This window comes from Sorex fumeus, unplaced genomic scaffold (genome assembly GCF_029834395.1).
Source record: "Sorex fumeus unplaced genomic scaffold, SorFum_2.1 ptg000034l, whole genome shotgun sequence".
Classification (NCBI taxonomy): domain Eukaryota; kingdom Metazoa; phylum Chordata; class Mammalia; order Eulipotyphla; family Soricidae; genus Sorex; species Sorex fumeus.
In genome coordinates this window covers 43821062-43843764 of record NW_026606091.1, presented here as the reverse complement: position 1 = coordinate 43843764, position 22703 = coordinate 43821062, and the positions used below count along the sequence as shown (strand labels likewise).

Below are 22703 nucleotides of genomic sequence, written 5' to 3'. Positions count from 1 at the left end.
CCAGGATTTGCTGCTTGAGCAACAAGTGGTAGCAAGTATCTACCATTATGAATTCCTGCAGGAGACAGCAAAAACTCTCCTTGATTGGGTGTGGACATGCTACTGAAGGCAGGGGGTGGGGCAGAGCAGCCATCCCTCCAGCTGATTGGTCAGGGTATGCGGAGGGACTTAGGGTCCAGCCCATTCTGCTGAGACCTGTGTTTCCAGAGCAGTCTGCTGTGAATGCTGGTCAGAACAGAATTTCTGCTCTTGGCCAGGGTCTGGGGTAGGTTGTTATCTTGTGTGGTCTGTTTCCAGAAATGTCCCCTTTAAGTGTAAGCCTCTCCAAGAACAAGAAACATAATTTTTAGGAGTTCTGACGTATTCTTAAGCTAGGCAGACAGTATTTTTGGATTTTCTCGTATTGGGCATGAGCTCAGGCTTGGCGCTTCAGATCCTTAAGAGGTTTGTCAGTCAAAGAATCAGTCAAAGGATGGAAAACAATCTCACAGGCAAACAGCTCCTTTATGACTGGGGTGACCATATTTGTGTTGTTTGGGTGACCAGACAATCTATAGACTTCAACTTCAAGAAAGGCTGGAAGGGGCAGAGGTGATTGCTTCTTAATGGTCAGGGGATCAATACCTCTAGAAGAACTCACACTTCTATATGTGGATGGTCCTAATGGACCATCAAAATATTTACAGCTATTGCTGGCAGACATGAAGGAAGATAATGACAGCTTATGATGGTAGTAGGAGAATTGAACATTCCCTATCAGTGCTGCATACTTCAGACAGACAAAAATCGACAAGGAAACAGGCCTTAATGGAAGAGATGGAGGAGATGAGCCTAGTAGACATATATGAGGTCCTTCATTCCCCAAAATGGAGTACCCATTCTTCTCCACTGGACATGGGACATTCCCAGAGAGATCACATGCTGGGTCACAAAATATATCTTCCTAGAATTTAGAAGGGAGAAATCATATCAACTGTTCTTCCAGGCCATGATAATTTGAAAGTGGAAATCACAAACAGAAATGGAGAAAAAACTCAAAACACTTGGGAATGAAAAATTACAGAATTTCCTAAATCAAAAAAGATAGCTCAAAAGCAAAATCTCTAGGGGGGAAGAAAAAGACATGCAGTAAAGGGAGCAGTAAATAACCAAAGGAAACAGAACTGGAAGGTTAGTCTATAGAACCAAGTTTAGCTGGGTGAGACGGGGAGGGAGATGGAGACAGCTGCAGGGGTCTCTTGGACAGTGGTGGCAGGGAGCAGGCACTCTGGAATATGCCGGGTGTAGTGCTTGCATGGAACAATGTATGCAGGAACTCTCGGAAGTGTTGTAAGATATAGTGCCTCAGTAAATAAAATTCAAAAATGCATATGTTTTCAGGGAGGTGTGGAGGGCTAAACCTGCAGTGCTCAGGGCTTACTCCTGGCTCTGAAGTCAGGGATCACTCCTGGTGGGCTCAGGGGACTATATGGGGTGCCCAGGGATTCAATCTGGGTTGGCCACATTCAAGGCCAACGCACTACCTGCTGTACTGTCACTCCACCTCATATATGTATGTGCATATTTTTTATTATTATTATTATTATTGTCACTGTCACTGTCCACCCGTTTTTCATCGATTTGCTCGAGCGGGCCCAGTAACGTCTCCATTGTGATACTTGTTGTTACTGTGTTTGGCATATTGATACGTCCTTGGGTAGCTTGCCAGGCTTTGCAGTGCTGGCGAGATACTTTCAGTAGCTTGCCAGGCTCCGAAAGGGGCGGAGGAACTGAACCTGGGTCGGTCGGGTCGGCCACATGCAAGACAAATGCCCTACCACTGTGCTATCACTCCAGCCCATTATTATTATTATTATTATTATTATTGCAATATTGGTTCATTGTTTTGGATAGTGCCACTGATTTTTAAATTTTATTTCTTTGGTATTCTTTAATATTGATAATAGAATTCAATTTGCGAATGGTGAAGATCAGGAAGTCAACCCACTGAAACTCAGCTTGATCGCCTGGATCCAAGATGACGTTTTCCTGGCTGTCAGCCACAGTGCATCCAGCTCTCGGTCTGTCATTCAGCATCTGACCACGGTCCCTTCGGAGACGGATGATGAGCAAGGACAGCTCAGTATTAGGTATTGCAGTTCCTCCCTCCGTTCCCCATGCTGCTACTCAGAATGAGTCTTGCTGCTGTCTGTTCCTCTGCACACGACTTGAGTGGTTTCCGGTGAGCCAGGTGGGGGCAGAGGCTTTCTTATTAGACATACTTACCAAGAGGGTTAAGTCTGAGTCAGGTCAAAGTACAGACTAAGAAGACTTCAAGAAACGGTGGAAAAAAATAAATAAGTCAGAAAGCAGAAGATGAAGCAAGACATTTTGAAGTTGTGTTAAATATTTTAGTTCAGCTCAGCAGATAATTGCCCTCCAGAAGGGCATTGTTTCTTACTAGCTCATGAGAACTTACCATTTAAAATCTATTATTAAGACTCTGTGTGTCACTTCATTTTGATGGGGTGACAGAGAAATGCTTCTCCTGGCTGCCCCCTTTTTATCCGCTTTGACACACGAGTGCAGTTACACTAGAGAACTTCTGGTTTCCTTTGCTGACATGTCACTGCTTCCTTGCCCTGTGTGTCGTGGCATCTAACATTCCGAGTGCATCTTCACTTGATGGGTTGAGTTAGAGAACGACCCTGTCCCTCAGTCCACAGCGTCATCTGTGTTGCTCTGTGACAGATGGCCTCTTAGACTCATCTGTCATTGAAGTTTTGCTCCCTAGGTTTCTACGCTGACAATTCTCGTTTCAAAATTGGCCTCTTTGCCAGGTACATAAACCATAGTCTGATATAGTCATTTTCCTGTAGTCTCTTGACTCATCCACTTCAGATTTTGAAAAACCCTGTCTGCGTCTACATCTGGTTCACGGTCACGGTCCTCCCGTTGTTCATCGATGTGCTCGAACAGGCCCAGTAACGACTCCATTGGAGACTTTGTTGTTACTGTGTCTGGCATATCGAATACGTCACGGGGAGCTTGCCAGGCTCTGCCATGCGGGCGAGATACTCTCGGTAGCTTGCCGGGCTCTCCGAGAGGGGCGGAGGAATCGAACTCGGGCCGACCATGTTGGCTGCGTGCAAAGCAAATGCCCTACCCGCTGTGCTATTGCTCCAGCCCACATCTGGTTACAGAATCTATATATATCCTACCTGCGTTCAGCACTCAGTTTTGAAAAACTAAACAGTTTCTATTAGGTGTGCCTCGACTCTGCAGATTTCTACTCCAAATTGGAAATTTATCAGTTTATAGAAAGAAGAGCTAGATGCACTGATATCATTTATTGGAAAGACAGTGAGAAGTCATTACAGATATATTTTGGGGGCCAGAAAGAAAGTAGAGAAAGATAGCATAGAGCAATAGTATAGTATTGGGGTGGGTGTAGACACTTGCCTTGCCCTTGACCATCCCCAGTTCAATTCATTGCACTGCGCAGGGAGGCCAGGATGCAGCCCTGTCTCCACCATCACTAGTGTCTGTTCTCCACAGATGGTTTAACCATACAGAATTCTGGGGGCTAGAGTGGTAGCGCAGCAGGTAGGGCATTTGCCTTGCACACGGCCAACCCGGGTTCGATTCCTAGCATCCCATATGGTCTCCTGAGCACTGCCAGGAGTAATACCTGAGTGCGTGAAGCATTGGTAGAGATAAGAGGTGCTCCTTTCCGACAGTCATTTTTACAGCTTGTATTTTAAGAAGACAGATTTTGCTGCTGCCTTGCATGCCTGGTGAAGACAGCACCTGGTGACATATTGCAGTACATTGTAGTAAGTCACTGCCAGAGCCAGATGGTGCCTTCTCAGGGTAGACACCGAGCTCCTAGGAAAATAGTGTCATATCAGAGCTAAGTGCTATACTGGGCGTGGGCTCACCATGTTTTCTGTAGCAATGTATGTGTGTTCATATGTGTGTGTGAATTGAACTGTGTGTATCATAGACACCTATATTGAGGCAAGAAGTGCATCAATAGAGATTGCGTGTTCAGTTTTTTTTTTTTTTGCAAAGCTCATGAAATGTCACTATTTTCGAGGAAAAAAATCTCCTCTCACGTATCCTTTTTTTTTTTCTTCTTTTTTTGAATTTGCCAGTTCGTCTGTGACAGTGGATGGGGTGATAATCAATGCATGCTGCAGTTCCAAGACCAAATCCATAGCATTGCAGCTTGCTGATGGTCAGATACTTAAGTACCTTTGGGGTGAGTACCAGAATCTCAGGGAAGCATGTTTAATGACTTCACACTGGAGAACGTTCATTCTGGAGAACGTTCGTTTGTGAATCTGTTGTCAGTGCCACACTCATCGGCAGGTCCTTCGGTGACCCTTGAAAACCCCAACTCCAGAAGAGTTGGCAGGTGGCACTCTGCTGTTGCTTTTTCTTGTAACAAATTGTCGTAATGTATTGAGTTTCCAAAGTGATCCACATTGTGTGCTGAGTGTCTGGAGAAGTACTGGTGTTGCAGATTTTTAATGATGAGCAGAGAGCTTTTTGTAAACCTCTCCCGCCAATCTTGCAGAGTCCCCCTCTCACGTTGTTGAGCCCTGGAAGAATCCTGATGGAATTCCTGTTCGGTTTCCTTACCCATGCACGCAGATGGAATTGGCCAGTATTGGAGGGGAGGTAAGTTAACAGGGTCAGAAAACAGACCACCAAGTCCTGTCCCCACCCACCCCCAAAATAAAGGATGAAAGTTTCATCACTTAGACACTCAGATACTGATGATAGTCTGAGGTAGAGTGTTGGAGCTTTGGAGGTAGACTTGGATCTCTGCTAAATTCCCTGGCGATGAGAAATTGTCTCGTTTTCTAAAGCTGTAAATTTCTCCATCTGTTGAACAGGATGAGATTGCCTGGCAGTAGCAGGTTTGTTTCCCTGTAGGTATAAATTTAAAAATGATACAATTGGAAACTTTAGCCCAAGTTGGGCATAACATTCCAAGTTTTACTCAAGACCCATGAGAACAAAAATGTGACTTTGAAAAATAATCCGAAGTAGGTCATCATTCAAATTTTTGAATGACTGTTCTTTTGATGGACGGTCAGATATGATGGTCACCAGGAAACTCAGCTGATTGATTCTCTGGAATTTAAAAATTTTAAGTAATATATTTCTGCCTTTTTTTTTTTTTTTTTTTTTTTTTGCCATGCCTTCTGGTGCTCTGAGACTACTCCTGGCTCTATGCTCAGGGGACTGACTGCTCCCAGTGGTGTTTGGGGGCACAGACAGTGTGTAGGACCAAATCAGGGTTGGCTGCTTGCAAGGCCTTCATCTCTGTGCTAGCTCTCTCGCCCTGGAATTTACAGGTTGTCAGTATGAGTATGATTGTCCTCTCTGAGCAAAGAAAGAATGGACTGGACTGGGTGTAGTGGTAGAGAAGAGTGAGGTATTTGGGAAGTAACTCGAAGGTGGTAGCTGTGAGGAAGGAGAGACCTATTGTTGGTTATCCTGGAAAGTTCTGTGAGGTGATTTTAATATACTGAGCTGTGTGGGGGGGGAGGGAGGGAAGGAAACAAACCCCAAGAAAGGGAGCCTGTTCTCTCGAGGTGAGCTACATTTACTTTGAACTTGCGCAGAGCTCAGCTTACTCAGGTCAAGTAAAAGAAGTGAATGGATTTTAGACAGGAAGGAGTGTCAGTTTGTCTAACCGAGATAGGAAATTACTGGTTTTCAGTCAGGAAGCTGGTGTGATCTGTTCGTAGTTTGAACTGTTAGTCTGACTGTGGAGACGGGACGGCCAGGTGGCATGGGTGCTGTGCTCAGGCTGGCGCTGGGGAGGCTGAACTTTAGGACATCTAGATCAGACCAGTGGCGTGCTGTGTGTCTGCGTTCCGTCCTGATTACAAGGTCGTTGGAGGGAAATTACAGAGCCGTGGAGGTGTGTAACGGAAAGATCAGGCTTCACGGTTGGGTTAGCATCATTTGTATTACCCAGGGACAATAGAAATGAGGGCCAGGAGGACTGGCCCACGGTTGGAAGCTTGTCACAAGTGGGAGGAAGCGGGGAGGGCAGTTAGGACAGAGAAGGGATTACTGTGACTGACAGTTGGAAGTGATCACCCTGGGCAAGAATTGAGAGCGAAAAGTAGGTAAAGGGATATTCATGATAATAGCTGTACCACAGACTATAATGACCAAAAAGGGTGTGGGGGGGGCAGATGAGATTGAGAGAGAAAAGTGTCTATTGTAGAGGCAGAGTGGGGGTGGGGTGTAGAAGGAGGGAAACTGGGGACATTGGTGGTGGGAAATGTACACTGTACACTGGTAAAGGGATGGGTGTTAAAACATTGTATGACTGAAGCCAAATATGGACAACCTTGTAACTGTGTATCTCATGGTCATTTAAGAGAGAGAGAGAGAGAAAAAAAGAAAGTGAGAGAGAAAATGTGAATTGTTTGTAATCCCCGGTTTCTTTCTTTGCAGGAATGTGTCCTCGGTTTGTCTGACAGGTGTCGTTTTTTCGTCAATGACACTGAGGTATAAGGGATTGATATATTTTGGCGGGGGCGGGGGGCGGTCATTGAAGGGGCCGTGTCTATTGGCTGGGGTGTGGGCTGTGTCTATTTCAGTGTTGACTTGAAGTACTAAAGCCGACTTCCATGCTTCCTCCCTGGTTGCAGATTGCTTCAAATATCACATCATTTGTGGTTTATGATGAGTTCTTACTGCTGACAACCCATTCCCATACCTGCCAGTGTTTTTGCCTGAGAGAGGCTTCGCTTAAAAGTAAGTTTTCGGTGTACAAAACAGAAAATAGTCTCCCTTCTGGTGGCTTTTGCCCTTTGTAGCCTGACAATATTTTATGGGGAAGAGAGGGTGCCTCCCGAGCAATGCTCAGGGGGTCTTGAGGGCCACACCTGGCGGTGCTCTCGTGCAGGGGACTGAGCTGGGGTCAGCCACATACAAGGCACCTGCCTTTACCTCTTTTCTGTCTCCCTGGCTCTTGAGGACTTAAGTTCTTCACCTATTGTGGCTACTTATCATTCTGACAAAAACTTCAACCTTTAAGAGCTTCCGTAGACCCAGTCTCAGCTTCGTATTTCACTTAAGTCAGTGCCAGGTAAGACTTCCAGAGACAGAAATCTACCTTGACTAGAGCATCCTAAGATCACATTATTTTAAAGTTAAGTTTTCGGCTCGTTCCAATGGTCTTCAGGAGGCCTGCGACCCCTTGTGGCAACTCTTAACCAAGAGCCAGTGGCTCAGAGGAAGGGCCTGAGGATGCGGTGCTGCTGGGTCTCGTGGTGCTGGGACCAGCTGGCCCCATCCCAGAAGTGGTTTGGAGCCTCCAGAACTATACTGCCCAGTGCCCAGGGGACCAGGTGATGCTGAAGATCTAACAGGTCTGCTGCGTGCAAGGCAAGCGCTTTAACTGTCTCTTTGGTCTCAGGCATCCTAGAATTAAAAGTTTTCAGGGAGTTTTCTTATATAACTAATTTAATACCTTAAGTTATCACATTGATATAAAACAGTAGTATACTATGACTTTGTAATAATCCTCTTTTGCACACTGTGGGCACCTTTACTATATAGATGAAGGTCTGCAGGGTTTGTCTGAAACTATCAGAGAGAGAGAAAGGGAGAGAGAAGAGGAGAAAGGTGGGAGAGAGAGAGAGAGAGTGTGTGTGAGGGAGAGGAGAAGTCATTTTCCTTCCATTGAGTGTGTGTATTGATCAGAAACTGTCTCTATTTTTTCTTCTGTTGTATGTAATTTTCTCTTTTGAGTGTTTTGTTTCTCATTCAAAACCCCCACTTCCTGTCTTTGCTCCTGCATTGCAATGGGACCCTACACCATTAAGATTGTAGTGCCCCTGATAATGTAGAGCGGCGGAGAAGCTCACTTTTCCCCTTCCCTAGTCAGTGGGGAGATTGCATGCACGAGGGCTCTGTGAGAGAGGGCCAGTTGTAGGGTGAGTGATCCGAAAGGGGAGTGACCTGAGGTTCAGTGGCGAGCATAGCCGGCGGGTTACTGGCTTTGCCCTGCCTCAAACATGCAATGTCCCCTGCAGCGAATGGCGGGTGTTGTGGCATGACCGTTATCTGAATGTTCCACCAACAATGTCCTCAGCATTACAGGCAAGCCTGGGCAGCGGTCCCGTGTCGAACGGGGAGACTTCCCGGAAGGTGGAGCGGGGCTCACGAATCGTCGCTGTTGTGCCCCAGGACACAAAGCTTATTTTACAGGTAAGTTAATTTTTCAGGCTGTATTACTGATTTTCACTAGGCAACTCTTGTGGATTTTATTTGCAATAATGCTCTATAAGGTTTGGAGTGCTGATTCCTCCTATCAATACATGCTCTTTGTAAGACTGAAAGGAAAGTTCCTCTCCCACTTTTTGTGTGTGTATGGCGGGGTGGGGTGAGGGAGCCACTTCTAGTGGTGCTCAGGGCCTACCACTCGCTCCATGCTCTGGGCTCACTCCTGTTGAGGCTTGGGGGCTTGTGTGTGGTTCTTGGGGTCGAACAGGGGTCAGGCATGTGCAAGACAAACGCCCTACTAGCTGTACTGTGTCCCAGCTTGAGGAAAGCTTCTTCGGAAAGTCAAAATATTGTGCATCACTAGATTCTGCTTTGCTATATTGTGATAGTTGTGTATGAGAACGTAAACCTTGTGTACCCTGCATGTTCAAGTTTTTTCTACCTAACTAAACACACTTTTGTTTTATTTATCTGAAGATGCCAAGAGGAAACTTGGAAGTTGTTCACCATCGAGCCCTGGTTTTAGCTCAGCTTCGGAAGTGGTTAGATAAGTAAGTCCCACTTACATGACTAATGAGTTTGATGTTACAATGTGTGTCTTAAGGCAACTGTCTACTCTTAGTTATTTTATAACATCCATCATTCCAGATGTCTTCCACTCAGATTCTCAAAGGCTCCTTTGGGGACACACTTGCATTTTAATGCCATATGGGATATTAGACCTTTCTATATAAAGAATCATGAGCCTCGTTAGATCAAACAGGGTCCAAACCTAAGGAGGCTTTCCAGATTCTGGGAACCCAGGGCCATTTTGCACTAGACTGGTGTGTGTGTGTGTGCGCGCGTGTGTGTGTGTGTGTGTGTGTGTGTGACCTTAGGTCTCACACATTTGTGGCCAGAGCGCCACGTCAGTGGTACCAAGAATCTTTCTGTGTATTTACCCAGTCCGAAGACTCAAGGCTTACAGCAGATTCTGGAACCTTGAGCTACTGTTATGAAGGGAATGATTCACTGTTTGAATCTACCTGGGGGAATTTTATAGTAGAAAGACCTTCATTAGCTTTGTGATAAGAAAGGTGCCCCAGGTTCCATGATCCCAGGGCCATTGTGCACCAGATTGGGGTGTGTGTGTGTGAGTGTGTGTGTGTGTGTGTGTGTGTGTGTGTGTGTGTGTGTGTAAGGTGTAACGTGCCTTCAGTTCCATGATCCCAGGGCCATTGTGCACCAGACTGGGGTGAGTGTGTAGTATGTGTATGTGTACCTGGGGGAATATTATATTAGAAAGACCTTCGTTAGCTTTGAAGGTCTTTCTAATATAAGAAAGGTGCCCTAGCGACTAAAATCTCATGGGAAGGGGGGTGTTTCGCTCCGCCCTTCACGCCCTACCGAGGCTACCGGTTGCCCCCCGCGAGCGGCTCTCCAGCACGGCCACGACTCCAGAACACAGAAACCAATTTCTTAACTATCTGACTTTCAGTAGAAATACTTCCAGGGTCAATAGGTAAAATAGCAGAAATCCAAAACCAACATTTAATTCTTGAACCCAGCTGTAGAAAGCAAATCACTTCACAATGCTTTTTCAGCATGTCTGATTTGGGGGGGGGTAAACTCTAAATAATAGTGGTGAATCTTTTATTGAAACAATGAATCTAATCAAAGCAGATAGAGTGTTAACTAGAATTCATCTGCCTCACAGGGACGGGGAGGGGTGGGGGGTGGGGTTTTATTGGGGTTCTTCATGGTAAAAAATAAGTATTGGTAAAGGGAAATGTGTTTGATATTTGCATGACTGAGACATAAACCTGAAAGCTTTGTAACCTTTCCCACAGTGATTCAATAAATTAAAAAAAAAAAAAAAAAGAAAGAAAGAAAGGTGCCCTAAGTTCCATGATGCTTTTCTGTTGTGTCTCTGGGAATATTGTCCTCAGAGTGCTGTGAAGACAGTGAATGGACCCTTGACAGGTTTTTTTTTTCCCCTTTAATTTCAAAATGGAAATCCAGTAACAGTATTTTGTCATTTAGGGTGTACTCTAAATTATATCATTGTTTTGTGTTGTAACGAAAATGTGCTAGGTCCAGAGAGCTTGGATTTTGTGAAAAGTGCCTTTTCATTCTCTTCTCACAGACTTATGTTTAAGGAAGCATTTGAATGCATGAGAAAACTGAGAATTAATCTCAATCTGATTCATGATCACAATCCTAAGGTGATTTTCTGCATTTTATATTTCCCCCCAGTGTTCTTTGATGTTGTACTAATATGATGTAAACTGAAATGTTTTTGTTTCCTTTTCTTTTCCCTTTTTTGGGTAGGTATTTCTTGACAATGTGGAAAACTTCATCAGACAGATAGATTCTGTGAATCATATTAATTTATTTTTCACAGAATTAAAGTAAGTATTTTGAATAATTTACTGGTGCCACACTCACGAATTTTCTCGTCTACTTAAGGAACTCAGATGAATGTTGTTTGATTTTCTTTTTAAAAATGACTCTTTCTTGGATGCCACATGTACTGGTTTATTGCTCTTTCCCTCTTTGTTAAATACAACCTGTTTAAACTATGCATTTAAAACATGTTATTCGGGATTATGTGACTTTATTTTTTTGGTGTACATATAAAACTTTTTTTTTTTTGAGATTGAAATCAAATGCTGTCTTAGTTTACAATCACTCTTTATCCATCTTGTTTTTGGGATCACAGTGGATGGTGTTCAGGGACTACTCCCGACTGTAGTCAGGAATCACTCCTGGTAGTCTGTGAGGGACCATACGGGGTGCTGGGGGTCAAACCTGGGTTGGCCTCGTGCTAGATAAGTGCACTACCCGCTGTACTATCTGTCCAGTCCCTCTTCCAACTTTTTACTGAGAAAGTTTTAATTTAGAGAAATGTTGAAAGAATTATTCTGGTGCCTCCGCTTAGATTCTGCAGTTCATATTGTCCTTGTCATTGTGTCATTGTCCCTGTGTGTCATTGTCTACCATTGGTCTATCCTTCATCGTTTTTTAAAAAAACAAGTGGTAGGCTAATTGTTGGTTCCTCTGCAGTTTGCCAGACTTCTCTTAACATTTCAGCCCATGGGTCTAGAACCTTAGTACTTACCTTGCACAATAGCTGACCAGTCCCCAAGATCCCATGTGGTTTCTTGAGCCCCATCAGGAGTCATCCCTGAGCACAGAGCCAGGAGTCCACCCTAAGCACTACTGGGTGGTGCCCCTCCACGCGCAGGAAAAAAAAAGTGTTCAGACTTAACCCTGCATATATGTATGGGGTCTCTCTGCAGCTCACATTGCTAGCGAAAGGCATACATCAAAAATGCCTTATGTAAGTTAGACCTCTGTCACGATGAAGAACATTTCTTTCATCACCAAAAGTTCCCTCCATCCCTTCTCAGATTGTCCCTTTTCAGCCCCAGGCCACCACTCTTGGGAGTTTTTCACCACAAATTTGTTTTGCCTGTTCAAGAACTTTCATGAATGGAATCACACACGCTAGTCAGCATATTGTCCTGACACACCTCGTGTTGGTTGATGCTTGGGCCACACTCCTGCCACGGTGCTTAGGGGTCACTGCTGGCCAGTGCTCAGGGGACCGTTGATGCCAGGGATTGAATTGGGAGCTCCTGCTTGCAAAGTATGTCTTACACCTCTTTGAGCCCAGCCCTGATTCCATGTTTTTTGATTTTTGCTCGTTGTATTTTTATTTGTTTATTTTTTCAAACAGCACATTTCCATTAAGTAAATGTACTAATGTTTAGTCTCCTGTTGATGGACGCTCAGACTGCCCAGTTTGGGGCTGCATAAATACAACCCGTACAAACACTACATGTTTTCATTGCCCGATTCTTGGTTTTTTCACTATATATTGATATTTTTACAGTTATACTCTTTTCCAAAAGCCATTGTTAAGCTCTCATCAGCAGGCCTGGGCATGCATATGGTGGTAGTCCGCGAAATGTTCTGTCAGTAACCTCTTCATCCACCACTTGTTCTTAGGGAAGAGGATGTCACAAAGACCATGTACCCTCCCCTGGTGGCTCGTGAGCTGGACAAGCTCTCTGAGGACCTCGAGGGAAACAAAGTCGATCTTATCTGCGACGCTATGAGAGCAGCCATGGAGAACATAAATCCTCACAAGTACGTGTGCCGCTGTTGGCCGGCGTCTCTCGGGTAGCAAGTGTCTGGTGTCCTGACCCGGTGCGTCTCTCCTGCTCATTGTGGTGGTCTTCACTCCTTCCTGCAGGTACTGCCTGTCCATACTCACCTCCCACGTGAAGAAAACCACTCCAGAACTGGAAGTTGTGCTGCAGAAGGTACACAAGCTCCAAGGTAGAGACATGCAGGAAGAGTTTAGCGGGGATGCTTGGCTGTCTTCTGAGCGCCTACTGACCAAGACTGGTCAGCCGTTTGATTGTGTTGTAAAACTGTGATAAACTGACTTAACACATTGAACACAAGACCCTTTAAAAGGTCGCCATTTTTATGTATTACTGTCTTTCTCTTTTTCCTTTTTCATTTATATTTGGTTTGCAATGGGAGGGGCATGTTTTTGGCTCTGTACTCAGGGGTCACTCCTGGGGGTGTGTGGACCGTATGGGATGGCAAGGAATTCGGATGGGCCTTGGCCACATGCAAGGGTAGCGTCTCGCCTTTGTACCATCTCCTTGACCTAATAGGTTCAGAAGCAGCTTATTTTCCCTTTTTTGAGCTTTGTCCTGCCAAGCATTTGCAGAAGTGACAAGTGTGTATTTAACTAGTCTCCAGTCTATTGGGAGAGTTTGTTACTTTGTCTTTTGTGTGTGTGTCTGTGTCTGTGTGTGTGCGCATGTGTGTGTCCATCTTTCCTTCCGCTTCTTCCCCTTCAATTTGTTTTGTTCTGTTTTCCCAATACTCTGACAGGAAACGGGACATCTGCTCCTGATGCTGTTAGTGCCGAAGACGCCCTCAAGTATTTGCTGCTTCTGGTCGACGTTAATGAATTATATGATCATTCTCTCGGGACCTATGATTTTGATTTGGTTCTCATGGTGGCCGAGAAGTCCCAGAAGGTATGCAGAGTTGTTCCTCTCTGGGATCTTGGCATCTTTTGAGTCTTGAAATCCTAGTGAACACCTGCTGTGCTGTGTGGCCAAGGCTGGGCGGCAAGGACAGACCTGGACGTGAGGGCCCTAGCCTCCTCCTCTGCCCTGATTCTGGGCTTCTCAGAGTGCTAGGTGAAAGAAAGTGCCTTGATTATTTAAAAAGTCGGCATATCTGTATACCAGTTTTCCTTTTCTAAGTGCAGCATAGGAAGATAGGGGTCTAGCTGAGCACAGGCCAGACTCTGCAGACATGGTCAGCTATGACTCCAGTGACCCTCCTGTCCCCACCAAGGGTGGGCCCACACCCTTTCCCACCATCTGGCTCTCACCATCAGAACCTGATGGCAGGGACTCTCTGGGAGTGTCCCCGGGTCACTCGAGCCCTGGAATAAATGTCATGATTCATACCCCATTCCAGTTCATTGTCTTGGAGCCCTTTTCCCAGCTGGCGCGGGAACCCAGGAGGTAGAGAGGTCGGGGCCTCTCACCTCGACATGTTCTGCTTCTGTGTGTGAGTCCTGCTCTACACAGTTTCGTCCCCACCTCCCTCCACTCCTTTTGGTTTGGGTAGTGTCAGTTTGGTTCCCGAACATTTCTTTCTTTGCTTTTGCCGGAGTGGTCTTTTTTTTTTTTTCCCTTGGGTCACACCTAGGATTGCACAGGGGTTACTCCTGGCTCTGCACTCAGGAATTATTCCTCGCGGTGCTCAGGGAACTGTATGGGGTGCTCGGACTTGAACCCGGGTCAGCCTTGTGCAAGGCAAACGCCCTACCCGCTGTGCTATTGCTCCAGCCCCTGGAGTGGAAAATTTGATCCTTCATTCTTCTGAAAGTTCTCAGGTCCTCCCTTTGCTCTGAACCAAAGCCCAAAGCTGCAGTTAAGACCCTCCTGTGATCCTCTCTTGGGTGACTGTCATGTCTTGGCCCTGCCCCTTTCTCCGTGCTGTGCAGGAAGAGCAACACTTTTGTCATCTCCCTCACCCGCAAACTCCCCTCCTAGGGAAATGAATGTTGCCTGCCGGAGGCTCCTACCCCTCTCACACCCCCATTTTCCTGACTGTTTCTTACTCTTGAGGTTGCCAGATGCCCAGGGGACATCTTCCAAGGAAACATTCATGCCTCCCTGCCCAGCCGCAGATAAATGGCCACCCCAGAAGTCTCCCCTGTGTCAGTGCTTGCCCCGTGCACTTGTCCACCTCATCTGCTGAGGCGAAGACTGTGCTGTTGCATTCTCTGTGTAGACCCAGTTCTCTCAAGAGCTTGGGTTGGCCTAGACTTAGCCCCATGCACGTCTCATGCATGAACATCTGTTCATTTTCTTCTGTACTATATTTGCATGTATTTATCCTTTCTGCCCAGTGGGATTAAGTATTAAGAATCAGTAACATCTCTTTAGGTAGAAAACCGTGTTCTTTTTCTTTTCATCAGATGAAACCCAGTGCCCCATAGCATGCAGGGCTATAGCCTTGCCCCGGGGGCACAGCACAAAGCTGGAGAAGATTGTGTTAATCAAAGCTGGTTTGGCAGAACTTTTTTTTTTTAATTTTTATTAGACACCATGAGGTACAGTTGTAGACTTACACATTTTTGTGCTTGGGTTTCAATTATACAATGATCAAATACCCATCCCTCCACCAGAGCCCATTTCCCACCACCCCAGATCCCAGTATCCCTTCCACCCTTCATCCCCCCCATCCCACCCTGCCTCTGTGGCAGGGCATTCCCTTTTGTTCTCTCTCCTTTTGGGTATTGTGGTTTGCAAAAGAGGCATTGAGTGGCATGCTGAAAGTAGACTATACTTTATATAGACCTACGACTTTTTTGTGCAGTGCTTTGTGTTTTCGGTAGAAACTTGGACAAATTTGTTGAGCATCTTCTAGATCGGAACCTTAATAGCTTAGGTAGTGTGACTGTTGTAAGACTTGAATAGCTGTTGTTACAAATGAAGACCAGTACTACTCATATATTAAAGCGTTTTTGTGGGGCTGGAGCAATAGTAAAGCAGGTAGGGCATTTGCATTGTGTGTAGCCAAACCAGGTTCGAGTCCCAGCATCCCATATGGTCCCCTGAGCACCGCCAGGAGTGATTCCTGAGTGCAGAGCCAGGAGTATCCCCTGTGCATCGCCGGGTGTGACCCAAAAAGAAAAGAAAAAGCGGGGGGAAGGCGGAGTTGCTGATACCTTCTGTGTTGTCTGGATTTAGTCTTACATAGCATTTAGTATAGGTTTATTATTACAATTAAGTGTAATAAGTACATTTTAAGTACATACTTTTATAAGTAAATATAATCACAAGAAATTTTGTTTTTGCTTTTCTCAGGATCCCAAAGAATATCTTCCATTTCTTAATACACTTAAGAAAATGGAAACAAATTATCAGCGGTTCACTATAGACAAGCATTTGAAACGGTATGAGAAAGCCATCGGCCACCTCAGCAAATGTGGTAAGTGCAAACACGGGTATGCTTATTTCTGCCTCAGCTTGTCTTGGAACTCCAGCTCCGCTTTGGAATTTTTGTGTTGAAATTTAAAAGATTTAATTTTAATTTTAGTATGTCACGGTCACGGTCCTCCCGTTGTTCATCGATTTGCTCGAGCGGGCCCAGTAACGTCTCCATTGGAGACTTTGTTGTTACTGTGTCTGGCATATCGAATACGTCACGGGGAGCTTGCCAGGCTCTGCCGTGCGGGCGAGATACTCTCGGCAGCTTGCCGGGCTCTCCGAGAGGGGCGGAGGAATCGAACTCGGGTCGGCCATGTTGGCCGCTTGTAAGGCGAATGCCCTACCCGCTGTGCTATTAATTTCAACTCTTAAAAATATTAACTATTTTGTATGTACACCTTATTTTATCATGTGAAAAATCTGGGTGCAAAAAAAAAAGACTGAATATATTGTTGGAGGGGGCTGGAGAGACAGGACAGCAGGTAGGGCACTTCCCTTGCATGTGGCCACCCCAGGAATCCAACCTCTGGACCCCACCTAGAGTAATGCTTCAACACAGAGCCAGGAGTAATTCCTGATCATCACCTGGTAGGGCACACCCCAAAATTGAAAGTGACAAAAATCCCCAAAATATGGATGGAGTTTTCCTAGCTAAGAGAACAGAGCAGATCTTTGGGGAGTTGAGAGATCACCTTAACATTCCTTTCATCAACTCAGAATGAGAACGGGTTGGTAATTCTCTCCTGTCGCAGTGTTGCAAACACGTAAGGGAAAACGGGTATCCTGTAGGCAGTGAGTGCAGCCCTGGCAGTGCGCCCACCGATGTGTCTGGACTCAACAGCGATGGCATGGAAGCCAACACCGCATGGTGTCTGTAGTTCTGTCCGCTTTTCGCATCCTTGGCCTGCCCTGGCTCCTCTCCCTGCGTGGCAGCAGGCCAAGAAGCACCATCAGGCGTGCTTGCCAAGCTTCTGGCCTCCTCAGAGAGTGACCGGGTCCGGTCGGGAGTGGACTGAGATGTGTGTATGTTTGTTGTTTCACCTGGTGATTCTTGTCACCCACCAGCGTGGGAAACACTGGGTTCTGTGGCCATTGGATGAGGGGAGTTCAGAGCCGGCTTAAAGCCAGACTGATTCTGGGTAGTTCTTCTTGTGACTCACAGGGTCCAAGGGGTCCGGTTAAAATTCCGGTTCCCGGAGTTCATCCTGCTGGTATTCTCATCATGGAGGTTGTAAGCTTTGTTGATCTTGCCTCGTCTATTGGTTTTGTTTATCTCGTTTGTACTGGTGTAAGGGTCATCAGTGATGATGCCAAAGTCTTAAGTTGATGGTGTTTTGGAGGGAGATGGAGGGATTTGGGCTACAACCAGAAGTGTGTGGGTGCTACTCCCTACTCTGTGCTTGCACTGACTCCTGGCAGTGCTCTGGAGGACCATGTGGAATCGGGGGGGGGGGGGGGGGGTTGGAAGATATACCCAACTCATATGTTTATCTGAATTTCACTTTCCAGGACCTGAACACTTCCCGGAATGCTTAAACTTAATAAAAGATAAAAACCTGTACAACAAAGCTCTGAAGTTGTACCCACGGGACTCGCAGCAGTACAAGGTATCTGGCACCGCACTGCCCCGAGTTCCTCTGTGAGAAAGGGGCCTTCCCACTGAGAGCGTGACACGGTTCTTGATTTCCTAGCGGGGTCTTTAAACTAATGAGTCTCTTCCTGGGCTGCTTTTCTGGGGAAATGGCCTTGAATTGTTCCTGTTCAGGGATGGTAAGGAAATTGCCTCGTCCAGAAACCTGGAAGTTTCAGGAATTCCACGACAGCTCGCGGCCTTGCTGTCATCCTGCCCCCGGCTCTCCCTTAAACTCGTCCCCGCTGCTGCCTGACTGTTGCTTTAGGAGCAGTCGGGGACGTTTGTCTTCATAAGCAAACACCTACAGAGCACTTCTTACTTGACACTGCAAGATCATTGCGTGTGATTTACTTGGGTGCGGTGCAATTCACAAGTGAGAAGAGAAGTTGCCTAGGGACCCTGAGCTGGAAGGGGCTTGTGGGATGTCGGCCCTGGGCTGACTAACCCCAGAGCCACTGCCTTCAGCCATGGCCCACCTGGGCCGCCACACCTGCCCCCGTGACACTTTGCCCTGGCGGATTGCACGCACTTCTCTCCGGCCTAGCCCCGGCCACCTCTTTAGAAGGAAGACGACCCGGCGCTCTTCCTGCTCTCCCCTCCTCTTCAGCGCCACTGTCTGGTCCCCTGCGAGGAAACTGGTCCTGTGATGCTGAGTGAGCTTCCCTAGCACCTGTTTTTCTCTTGATCACATATACCAAAATCCCCAATTTCCCGATTGTCTCCCCCACAACCCCTCAGCGGACTGTGGGCTCGTTCAGGAAGGGACTGTATGTGACCTGTCGCACGCTGAGCTGGGCAGCAGCATGTGCCAGTGTGGGCCTCTCTGTGTTTGCCCTGTGGGCTCCAGGCACGCTCCTGTCACACACCATGGGCTTCCATGCTCCCTGCCTGGAAAGTGTGCTCCCCCGCATTCCCCATGTGGCTTGTTCCCTGAACTCTTGTTTTTGTGTTTTGTGGCTTTGGGGTCACCCCCAGAGGTGCTCAGGAGCCACTTCCAGCTCCCAGATTAGGTTGCTGAGCTGCTTCCCGGACCCCTCCTCCCAGCTCCGAATGCTTTCTCATTGCTTGTGGTCTCTGCCACTCCTTGGATCTGTGTTGGAGGCTGTGTGGTGTTCGTAAGGCCTTTATCGCCTTAAAAGCAGCAGCTTGACATGATTCTGGCTGTCATTGTCTTTTCTTGCTTGCTTTGACCCGTTGCATTACTTTCTCTCTCCCACTGCCGACACGCGTGCGTACACAGCTATGCAGTGAACGAATGGCACTGACCGACCACAGGACTTTCCTAATCGTTAAACAGACCTGCTCAAATGGTGAAGGAGACGGAAAGCGGCTGTTGCCTTTCCCCCTGACCTCGCGTGTCTTGTCCTAGGACATCAGCATTGCTTACGGGGAGCACCTGCTGCAGGAGCGTCTCCAAGAGCCAGCAGGGCTCGTGTTTGCCCGCTGCGGTGCCCACGAGAAAGCGCTGGATGCCTTCCTGGCTTGTGGCAGCTGGCAGCAAGCTCTCTGTGTGGCTTCCCAGCTCAACTGGACCGAAGACCAACTGGCTGGGCTCAGCAGAACTCTGGCAGGTAAACGTGGTCTAGGGGTCTCCAAGATGAGACTTCACCCAAAGACTTGTGTGTGACGATTTCGCATGTAAATTAGGACAGCCTGTCTTGAGATGGTCACATGCACTGATAAAAAATTCACTTAGGAGGAAGCAGCTGGCCTGAGTGATTCTTGGCTTTCGAGATGCCTCAGAGGTACAGTAGCAGTAGTACAGTGGGTAAGGAGTTGGCACACAACCAAACAGGGTTTGATCCCTTGCATCTATATGGTTTCCCGGGCCAGGAGTGATCCCTGAGTTCAGAGTCAGGAGTAAGTCCTGAGCACAGCCTGATATTGCCCGAACATCATATCCCCTCAAAACAACAAAAAGATGCATAGACCCAAATATCAGCCGGCTGCCTCCATCTAGTGTCCGGCCAGAGGAACATCAGGGCCTTCCTGTTAGAGGAGCAGTGGGTTAAGGAGAGAGGCTGGGGCAGTTTCCTTGGGTGTGTCTTTGTAAGCATTTCTCGTAGCTAACTTAATTATACACAGTTTTCATGACACAGATTGAGGTGGTGAGGCCTTACTAATGCTGTTCAGGATTTAGTCCTGACTGTTCTCAGGGGTCCTAGAGGTGCTTATGGAATCCTTTGTAGAGCTAAGGATCCAACTGGGGTTGGCCCAAGGCAACTGCTTTAGCCTCTGTGCTGTCTCTCTGGATCTCACATCACAGGGTTCAGTTGTCTTGTAATATAGCACTTCATAGTGTGCCTGCTTATTTTTCACACAGACAAAATTCACAGTGTTTGAAACATCAAAAACATGAACGAAGTTCTTTAACAACAGAATGTTTACCTGTGCTCTCACCGAGGCATCGTGAACTTGCTTAACCCAAGAGTGGCAGTTGTGTGCTTTCTTTTCATATCCTGTGGAACAGTATCAGGGAGCACTATGAATGAAGGCTGTTTTAAAACATTTTGTTAACACAATCTGGAGAGCTCAATCTACAATGTGCAGGAGCTATTTGATTTAAACAATACCACCAGAAACCATTTCAGCTCAGATTTTGGTTCAGTTGTTTTTAAGAAACCGGGGCGGGGAGGGGTTGGGGAGGGAGGGAGCTGGGGGGGTTTGCTGGAGGATAGCACAGTGGGTAGGGTGTTTGCCTTGCATGTGGCTGACCTGGGTTCAATTCCTGGCATCCCATATGGCCCCCCACCCCGAGCACCACCAGGAGTAATTCTTGAGTACAGAGCAAGAAGTAACCCCTGTGCATCGCCGGGTGTGACCCAAAAAGCAAAAATAAAAAAGAAGACACCAAGGAGGTCAAAGTCTTTGTTCTTTTTACAGGAAAGCTGGTTGAACAGAGGAAGCACAGAGATGCAGCCACGGTTTTAGAACAGTATGCACAGGTAAGCCCAGTTCCTCCCTCCTCGAGCCTCACAGTAAGCAGGGCAGACTTGCCACTAGGCTCATAAAATGAAAGGAATAATAACAAAGCCCCGAGACAGCCTTTCCCTGCAGTCTTTCATCCTCTGACTTGACTGTGAAGTCAAAATTAAATATACCGCTAAATTCTCTGAAGTGGAATACTAAAGAGCTCTCCTATAAAATGTACTGGCATGGATGGATATGGCTTGTAAAAAGTACCAAGTTCAGTTTTCAGGGTAGTAAGACTTTTTGCGCTGACGTGCCAAAATAGGAACAATGAGAAGAGAGTGTTTTAAAATAAAGGGATTGAACTTGGACACTTATTTTGCTTGCTTCGATTCTCACTGTTGGAAATATCTCTTCTATCTTAGGTAGCTTGCTGGGTTCCGAGTTTTGAACAAAGTATAAAAGGAAATTGCCAATTTTTTGTAGGCTTATAGGATTTATTATAAAAATAACAATCTTGGGCCCGGTGCAGTAGTACAGCAGGCAAGACATTTGTCTTGCACACAGCTGACCCAGGTTTGATCCCAGGCATCCTATATGGTCCCTCAAGCACCACCCGGTATAATTCTTGAGTGCAGTGCAGCCAAGAATAACCCCTGAGCATCACCGGGTATGACCCAAAAAGCAATTCCTCCTCCTCCTCCTCCTCCTCCTCATCATCATCATCATCATCATTATCTTCATCATCATCATCTTCTTCTTATGTCCTCCCCTTAGCCACAGACTAATAGGATGCTCCAGTGACAGTTGGGGGTCCAGCTGGCAAGGGGACTCAGTGCTCACAGTGCCCAGTGGTCATTCCTGGTTGATTGGATGGTTCAGTGCTTGGGTCCAGGGTGATGCTGACCTGTCCCAGTGGCGCTGAGAATGACCAGAGTTATGCCTGGTAGTGCCTAGGAGCACTTGAGATGCCAAGGATCAAACTCTGGACCTTCCACCTGTAAGACAGGCACCCATGGCCTCTGAACCATATCTCTAACCCCAAGAGATGCTCTTGATGCAGCTGTAGGGAGACACCATGTACCATGTGGTTTGGGTGTTTATTTCCGGAACATATACCCTTCTTTGTCTTTTGTATCACCGTTGATGGAGCTTGTACTCCAGCCTGAGTGGGTTGGCAAGGTGGAGAGGGGCTGCACTGTTGGCGTTGTCCTTTGTCAAGGCGGCATCTGACATACTTGCTCCATTAACCTGTTCCTTTCCTTCCTGGTCCCTTAATAGGACTACGAAGAAGCAGTGCTCTTGCTGCTAGAAGGAGCTGCCTGGGAAGAAGCTTTGAGACTGGTAAGAGAACCCCAGAAACGTGTCTGCAATTGCTGCAGGCATAAGGGGAGTGGAATTGGGGGAGAAGGTTCCTTGAATTCCCTTGTTTCTGAGGCTTATAAAATCAAGTAAGTTCTCAGTTCTAAGGATAAGTGATTTCTCGAGTCTTTACATAAATGCTTGATGATGTTTGGAATCAGTCCTCTAAATATGAAGTATTATTTTGTACTGGAATGAGGTGGATTTTTGTTGGCTGCCATTTAGAAAGTCTGTTCTTACGGAAACTAGTGTACGTTGGAGGTGACTTTTCAAAGACCTTCAGTAACTTAAAATATTCCTGCCTAAAATTACTGTATTTCCTTTCAGGTGTACAAGTATAACAGACTGGACATTATCGAAACCAATGTAAAGCCTTCCGTTCTAGAAGGTAAGGGTTGCATTTTTGGATCAAGTTTCTTATTTGTGGAAGAACAGAGATGGGGGCACCTGGAATAGCAGCCTCTGTGAGCATGTGTGGGGTCATCACGTGGCTCTACTAGGGCTTGTGGACGGAGCTCAGTGCTACTGTACTTGCCTTGTATTTGTAAGGCTCTGGGTTCGATCCCCAACACCACATAAAAATGTTCGGTCACTGTGTATGACTTTTAATTCGTTTTAATATGCTAAACTGGGACACAGAGGGAGTACACAGCTTAAGGTGCATGCTTCCATGCAGCTGGCCTCTGTTTGAATCCTGCCATCCAGTATGGTTCCCTAAGCACTGTCAGGAGTGATCCCTGAGTACAGAGCCAACTAGTTGGTAAACTTTAATGTGTGAGCTTTACACTTGAGAATAATGTCATATCATTAGTAAATTTCCTGTAAATATTAAAATAATTGCGTTGTGGTTATAGTAATAATAGCTTTACTCTTAAAGGATCGGTTTCAAGGGCTGGAGTGATAGCACAGCGGTAGGGCGTTTGCCTTGCACGCAGCCAACATGGCCAACCCGAGTTTGATTCCTCCGCCCCTCTCGGAGAGCCCGGCAAGCTACCGAGAGTATCTCGCCCGCATGGCAGAGCCTGGCAAGCTACCCA

At 46.5% G+C, this 22703-nt stretch overlaps 1 protein-coding gene across 1 annotated transcript in view; it reads left to right on the top strand.

Annotated features, from left to right (window-relative positions):
* Positions 1-22703, top strand: part of ELP1 (elongator acetyltransferase complex subunit 1) — a 56607-nt gene that overhangs the window by 24943 nt on the left and 8961 nt on the right. The window contains exons 14-31 of the mRNA XM_056117231.1: positions 1947-2129; positions 4137-4243; positions 4562-4665; positions 6466-6519; positions 6663-6768; positions 8111-8226; positions 8719-8792; positions 10367-10445; positions 10552-10631; positions 12235-12375; positions 12482-12567; positions 13138-13286; positions 15639-15762; positions 17271-17368; positions 18764-18965; positions 20278-20339; positions 21586-21648; positions 21994-22054. Coding sequence (XP_055973206.1) covers positions 1947-2129; positions 4137-4243; positions 4562-4665; positions 6466-6519; positions 6663-6768; positions 8111-8226; positions 8719-8792; positions 10367-10445; positions 10552-10631; positions 12235-12375; positions 12482-12567; positions 13138-13286; positions 15639-15762; positions 17271-17368; positions 18764-18965; positions 20278-20339; positions 21586-21648; positions 21994-22054 — 1889 coding nt within the window. The remainder of the gene's footprint in view (positions 1-1946; positions 2130-4136; positions 4244-4561; positions 4666-6465; positions 6520-6662; positions 6769-8110; positions 8227-8718; positions 8793-10366; positions 10446-10551; positions 10632-12234; positions 12376-12481; positions 12568-13137; positions 13287-15638; positions 15763-17270; positions 17369-18763; positions 18966-20277; positions 20340-21585; positions 21649-21993; positions 22055-22703) is intronic.